This window comes from Apaloderma vittatum, unplaced genomic scaffold (assembly GCF_000703405.1).
Source record: "Apaloderma vittatum isolate BGI_N311 unplaced genomic scaffold, ASM70340v1 scaffold22010, whole genome shotgun sequence".
Lineage (NCBI taxonomy): Eukaryota > Metazoa > Chordata > Aves > Trogoniformes > Trogonidae > Apaloderma > Apaloderma vittatum.
Genome location: NW_009696507.1, coordinates 8,006 through 14,655, shown reverse-complemented (window position 1 = coordinate 14,655; position 6,650 = coordinate 8,006). Strand labels below are relative to the sequence as shown.

General features: G+C 39.6%; 1 protein-coding gene across 1 annotated transcript; it reads left to right on the top strand.

Moving 5' to 3' along the window:
* The first annotated feature begins 819 nt into the window (after positions 1 to 819).
* Positions 820 to 6,329, top strand: DHCR7 (7-dehydrocholesterol reductase). The gene is made up of 7 exons (XM_009875141.1): positions 820 to 921; positions 1,813 to 2,035; positions 2,724 to 2,814; positions 3,428 to 3,641; positions 4,095 to 4,299; positions 5,135 to 5,266; positions 5,865 to 6,329. The coding sequence occupies exons 1-7, from the start codon at positions 824 to 826 to the stop codon at positions 6,327 to 6,329; spliced, it is 1,428 nt and encodes a 475-aa protein (XP_009873443.1). The 5' UTR covers positions 820 to 823.
* The last annotated feature ends 321 nt before the right edge of the window (positions 6,330 to 6,650 follow it).

Below are 6,650 nucleotides of genomic sequence, written 5' to 3'. Positions count from 1 at the left end.
GCCTGAGCAGGCCCTTGTGGTTTAAATTGTTCCGAAAAGGGGCAAAGCTTGGCGGCAGTTGTTGGCTTTGAAAAGCGGGAGATGCCCGGCCCTCGTGTGCAACCTGTTGGATGCCAGCCCTTCTCACCTAGGCAGTTCCCAGGTTGGGTAGTTGGATGATTCTCTTGTTTCTCTCTGGTAGGATTAAGGATAAACTGCCCGTGGGTGGGTCTTGCACAAAATTCCAGATGTGCTGCCAGCTGTGGGCAGGCTTGTCAGGAGTCCTCAGTAGACCGAGCAGAGTTTTCAAATGGGATACACCGTGCTTCTCAAAGCGATTGTGCTAAACCAAAACTAAACACTGTCACTATTCTCAACCTAGAATTTCTTTTCTGAGTCTGCTAGTAAAGAGGACTTGGTAGGACTGAGAACTCTTTGGAAATACTCAAAACTTAACTGGGCAAGGCACCGAGCAAACTCTTCTAAGTTGTGCTTGCTCTCAGCAGGTGCAAGTGAGGTTGAACTAAATGATGTCGAATGTTTCCTTTGACCTAAATATTTGCAAGTCTGATTCCAGAATAAGAGCCTTTCTATCTTGCTAAAGGAAATTCCCAATTATCAAGAAGTTAAATGAATTCCTTCTATATTTTGCTGAATATAAGATCATGAAGAATTGCAAAGGATTTATTTCCTTCTTAACCTCCTCCTCCAAATTTCTTGTAATCAGAAGGCTATATAACAGTTCTTAATAACTTTTATTTGTGTTTCTCTTTTGTAGAGCCATAGCAATTACCAAGAGACAGCTGGAGTAATAACATGAATATTTTCTTTCATACAGGACATCATGGCAGCCCATCAGCAGAAAAAACCTTCAGAAGAACGAAAACACAAAAGCACCCAAAATGATACTCAAACATCTCAAGTCCAGTGGGGAAGAGCATGGTGAGAGAAGCTGATGACCCTAATTAGTCACTATATTTCAAATTTGTTCATGCTCACTCTTATAGATCCTACAATCCTTTTAAACTCTGTTAGTAACAGATTGTTGCATTGCCCTTCTCTTGAGAACTCATGCATCATGAGCTGCAGTAACATGCCGAAGAAGATTTCTTGAAGATGTTTAAGACAAAAGGCTTGCCATGTGGCTTGGGTTAAAGCACAGTCCTCCTTGAAAAAAGGGAAAGCAAATCATAAAAATGGGTAAAATTTTGAGTTCCTTTAAGGGCTGTAAGAAAATACTTCCAGCGATTTGGAAAACACACATCCATCTGTGGTATTGCCAGCTGATATCTCCGGCTGTGGCAAGATTTATGACTTGTATCCCTGTTCTCAAGAGTTGTGCAAGTATCAGTAGAGTTTTGTATTGCAGCTGGAAACCGCCAAGGGTGTTTATGTGGCTTGCCACTGCAGACAGTGTGTTGTAGAGCAAGTTCACTAACAGCTGTCCAAGGTTTGTTTTTATTACGTTTCCAAGCTTTGCATAATATTGTTGTGATGCTGTGACTGCTTCCAGCTGGATGCTCTCCCGGTTATACCCATGATTGCCATCAAAAACGTGAAGGCTGTAATAATGATCTGCTTTGTGGGGGGCAGGTTTTATCTATTCTATTGCTCTAATCAACTACTGTAGTTTTATACCAATTTGTGTTAAAGTCTGTAACATGCTCAGTTTTTCATAGCTATTTGACCCAAATAAATGTTTTCATGAGTTTTCATGTGGTTAGTCTAGAAGGTTCACTGAAAAGATCGCCTGACTTAATCAAACCACTGTTCTAGCTGAAAGCTGGTAAAAAAAAAAAAAACAATTAAAAAATGTACTGTTCTGGTTTACAGGGAGGTGGACTGGTTTTCCTTGGCCAGCATCCTTTTCTTGCTCATGTTTGCACCGCTTATTGTGTATTACTTCATCATGTCCTGTGACCAGTACCAGTGCTCTCTGATTGATCCACTCATTGATTTGCTCACGGGGAACAGACATCTGTCTGACATCTGGGACAAGACTCCTACACTGACCTACAGGGCTGTGGGCATCTATGCCCTTTGGGTCTCTTTCCAGGTATGTTACCGAGTTACGATCTAGGTGTAGTGGGGAGGGGAAGGTTTCAAACAGCTGTTCAATGAAGCCTTTTACCAAAGGATAATGGAATGTCACACTGGCATTTACTCCTTGGTGTTTCTCCCTTTCCAAGGCTTTTTTGAATCCAAATGAAGCTTATGCACTCAACAAATAAATATGTATGAAATATACACAAATATTCCTTGTGTTCCTTGATGTGGTTTTTAAGAAAAAAGCAATTGTATACCAACAATACCCATTTGTTTTAAATTAATACACAATAAATAGATCATAAACTAACACTGCAAAAGGGATGAACATTGATATATGAAATGTAACCTACATTTGTAAATTATTTTCCAACTTATCAAACTACTCAAATTTTTTTTTCAAATGGGAAAACAACTGGGATATAACACAGATGAACTTCAAAATAAAAGGATTAAGACCTGAGTCTGCTTACCAACCATCCTGCTCCACACCAGAAAACAATTACAGCCATACATGAAACATACATATTTATAATTTTTTAATAGCTTGGATGTATTACTAGTCTAAAATCAGCTTACTCTCAACATATTCACTTGTCCAATTGAAACTGCCACATTATATTTATATACGAAAGTCGTAGTGTTTTGGGGGTTTCTTCTTGTCCATTTTGGCTGTTAATACATTCTGTTTCTTCTAGGTGCTTTTGTATGTGTTCATTCCTGACTTCTGCCATAAATTTCTTCCTGGATATGTCGGAGGTGTACAAGAAGGTGCTGTCACCCCTGCTGGTAAGTTCTTCCTCAAAATACATGTGCAACATACAATCTTTAAAATGACAATATTTCTGTACTTAGGATCTTTAATAACCCATATGTATCTGGAGGAAATGTGGACATGAATGCCTTTACCTTCCCTATATGTTTACTTCGAACAAGAATAAAACCCAACCTGTGTCATCTTGGAGAATAAGTTACAAAACTTCTTACTGCTAGTGAAGCTATTGCTAATGGTAGGCACCCCACCAGCAACGGGAAAACATAGCTTGGTAATTTTGATGCTTAAAATCAGCAGTGGACTATTGATAGTAACTGACAATGCAGTTGCACCTGCTGAAGCTAGGTTAACCCACAAGACTTGAACAGAATGTGTGACGTGAACTGAGAGTGGGAAACAGTGACTTGTTCCCATAGTCAGTTTTGTGAAGCGAAGCCCGACGGTTACTGCAGAGTCTAACGAAACTTTCAGAAAAATGTCACAAGTTACTTAAATGGAAGGATGAGGAGAGTGACGTCATTTTGTAAGCATTTGATTGAGCTTCTCCATATTGTGTACATACCCACAGCAATAAAAAGCTGAATTAATGCAGTGTCACTAACATTCAGTTTTTTCTTCATGATTTAGGTGTAGTGAATAAGTATGAAGTCAATGGACTTCAGGCTTGGATCATTACACATGTGCTTTGGTTTGCAAATGCCTGTTACTTCCACTGCTTCTCACCTACCATCATTTTTGACAATTGGATTCCTCTCCTGTGGTGTGCCAATATCCTGGGATATGCAGTTTCCACGTTTGCGATGATTAAAGGCTACTTCTTCCCTACCAATGCCAGAGACTGGTATGTGAATTTTAATAATGAGAGAATACTAGGCAATTGGACATACAAATTGAATTCTGCACAGAATAACAATGACAGAATGTATTTTGCTGGCACAAATAGATAGGGCAATGTATGACTGTGGGTTCTTTGCTTCATTAGCACCATCCTTTCTGTTTCATGCTACATATTGTGACTGGCAGCCTCAGTGTCACAGATACGTTCATTTTATTGGTGATAAGTAAAGTTATAGTTAGACTGTTCAGAAGTGTTACCAAGAAAAAACTCGGGTACCTCTGAGGCTAAAATTTATCTCTAGTAATGTAATGCTTTAGTGGGGTCAATTTGTGTTATCTTGCACAACATTATATGGTTTTATGATTTTTATTACCATTGCCTCAAGTGTAGTCAGAATAGTAATTACTTGTATTTGTGTAGAACTGCTTATATTTCTATTTTTTTTATGCTTTCCAGCAAATTCACTGGCAACTTCTTCTATGATTACATGATGGGGATTGAATTTAACCCACGAATAGGAAAGTGGTTTGATTTCAAGCTGTTCTTCAATGGGCGCCCTGGTATTGTAGCCTGGACTCTAATTAACCTTTCCTATGCTGCTAAACAACAGGAGCTGTATGGTCAAGTAACTAACTCCATGATCCTTCTCAATGTCCTTCAGGTAAATTCAGAGGAGGAAAATAAGAAACCAATTTTGAAATAAACTCCTAATAAAATAGAAATAAAACTTCCTTGCATTGAAACTGAACGTACACAATTTCTTTCTGGCCTGAACAACCTCATTCAGTGGTGATGCAACTGGGACTTGCGTCTTTGGACACTTGTATTAATTTCTTTGGACACTTGTATTGACTCAGGGTGCCCCTGTAAATACTCTGCTGTATTTATTCAGGGCACTACCAGCGGCATGGTCAAGTCTGAACCAGCAGATTTCAGTGTAAACTGAAGAGATACTTTTCTGAGCCTACGTTCTGTAAACAAGCATAGCCTAATCTTGAATCCAAAGAGAACAGTGACAAATTCTCTGGAGTGAGATTGGAGAGGGTTTTTTATTTTCCAAGGGCAGCACTGCACCTATTTTTCTCATGTCCTGTGTGAGAGATGCAAAACTGCAGATGTCTTAATATGTGTAAATAGGAGCTTGCTCAAAAGAAGCTCTATTCCCCCTCTCTGTGAGTGTAAGACTTGGCTGAAGAGAGGTAAAGGTGCTCAAATGCAAATACATTTCCTAAGCCTGTGTCCTTGTAGTAGCACACTTAACATAGTTACCTTGGTTAATATTGCTTTACGTTACTTACTATTGCTTTAGCTATATGGATATGGTATATTTGTGCAATATGTTCCTCTTAATAGCCTATTTTTGAGTTGTTAAAATAAAAACAGAAGTCAATTTTGAGATTTTGTCATGAGACAGCACAGAAAGATTAGACCGATGCTATTAAACAGGGTAAGTGGTGACAGTGCTTTGTTTTTAATATGAAATTATTCTATTTCAGGGTATTTATGTTTTGGACTACTTCTGGAACGAAGCCTGGTATTTGAAAACCATTGATATGTGCCACGATCACTTTGGATGGTACTTGGGCTGGGGAGACTGTGTTTGGTTGCCTTACCTCTATACTTTGCAGGTAAAAATGTGGTACAATCTGTGCTTGGGCTAAAAGAAAAGAAACTTCCCAGAAACTTCTCCCCAGCAGTTTGATGTGTATCTTGCATTGTATCTAGACAGTTTGAATACTGAGTAACCTTTTACAACATCCCTTGTAAAGATTCACGTGTAGGAAGGCTTACTGTCTGTCCATAGAGCTGACATCTTTTTTCTCTCCTCCCCTTCTTTTGTGCACTTTTCCATCACTATCTGTTGTGTCTGTAGATTTTTTTTTTTTTTAAACTCATTTCAGTCCCTTTTTGTACTCTCATTTATTGAGGGGTTTTGGGTGCGTGGTTTGTTATATTGTTATTTGTTCATGGTGGTTTTCTGTCCTGGTTTGTCTGCATCCTTGCAACTTCTCTCTTTTTGTTCCACTTAAGAAATGTAATTATGGAGAGAGAGAGAAAGAAAATGTAGGATGCAGAGTTTTATGAAAATTTTCCATGTTTTACTGGTATGGCAGACTTTCCTATTCTTTGTACTCATCTGTCACGGTAGGTCAATGAATTAGTCTGGCATCTTGAGCATATATTTCACATAAATCCCTGATTGTGTGGGTTTTTTCTGCTCCCCAGGGTTTGTACTTGGTTTACCACCCTGTCCAGCTGTGCACAGCTAATGCCATAGGGATCTTGATGTTGGGCTTGGTCGGTTATTACATCTTCAGAATGACCAACCACCAGAAGGACCTCTTCCGTCGTACAGATGGCAACTGCAAGATATGGGGGAAGAAACCAGAGTACATCGAGTGCTCCTACATGGCTGCAGATGGAGCCAAGTACTACAGCAAACTGCTCACCTCGGGGTTCTGGGGGTGGGCACGCCACTTCAACTACATAGGAGACTTGATGGGCTCCCTGGCTTATTGCCTCACTTGTGGGTTTGAGCACATCTTGCCTTACTTCTACATTGTTTATATGACAATTCTGCTAATCCACCGCTGCGTTAGGGATGAACACCGTTGTTTCAGCAAGTACGGGAAGGACTGGAAGCGCTACACTGCTGCGGTGCCTTACCGGCTCATACCACATGTTTTTTAAGGCTAATGGTGAATCCAGGGGAAAGAAAAAAGATTCGTTCTTTGGAGGTGAAGAGAGTTTATCCACATAGTTAAACTAATAAAATTGCTTTGTGAAGGACACGAATTGCTTTGTGAAGGATACTTACTGTTCTGCAGGAGAAAAGGGTGGCTGGACAATAATCCTTGCTGTACTGAAGGAACATGCAGGTAGACTGTATTTAAAGTCAATGAAATGAGGCGCTGAAATGTGCTGCTTTTTTAGAAGACTCTTTTATCTGGACTTCTCCCGCCTGACCCTGCTGCCAGCCTCTCAAAATTCACTTGAAATTGAAGTAAAGTT

Coding starts and splice junctions, on each gene's coding strand:
- DHCR7 (XM_009875141.1), top strand. CDS start 824: ATGGCAGCCCATCAGCAGAAAAAACCTTCAGAAGAACGAAAACACAAA. Junction 2,815..3,427: donor AGGTGCTGTCACCCCTGCTG/GTAAGTTCTTCC, acceptor TTCATGATTTAG/GTGTAGTGAATAAGTATGAA. Junction 3,642..4,094: donor CCTACCAATGCCAGAGACTG/GTATGTGAATTT, acceptor TATGCTTTCCAG/CAAATTCACTGGCAACTTCT.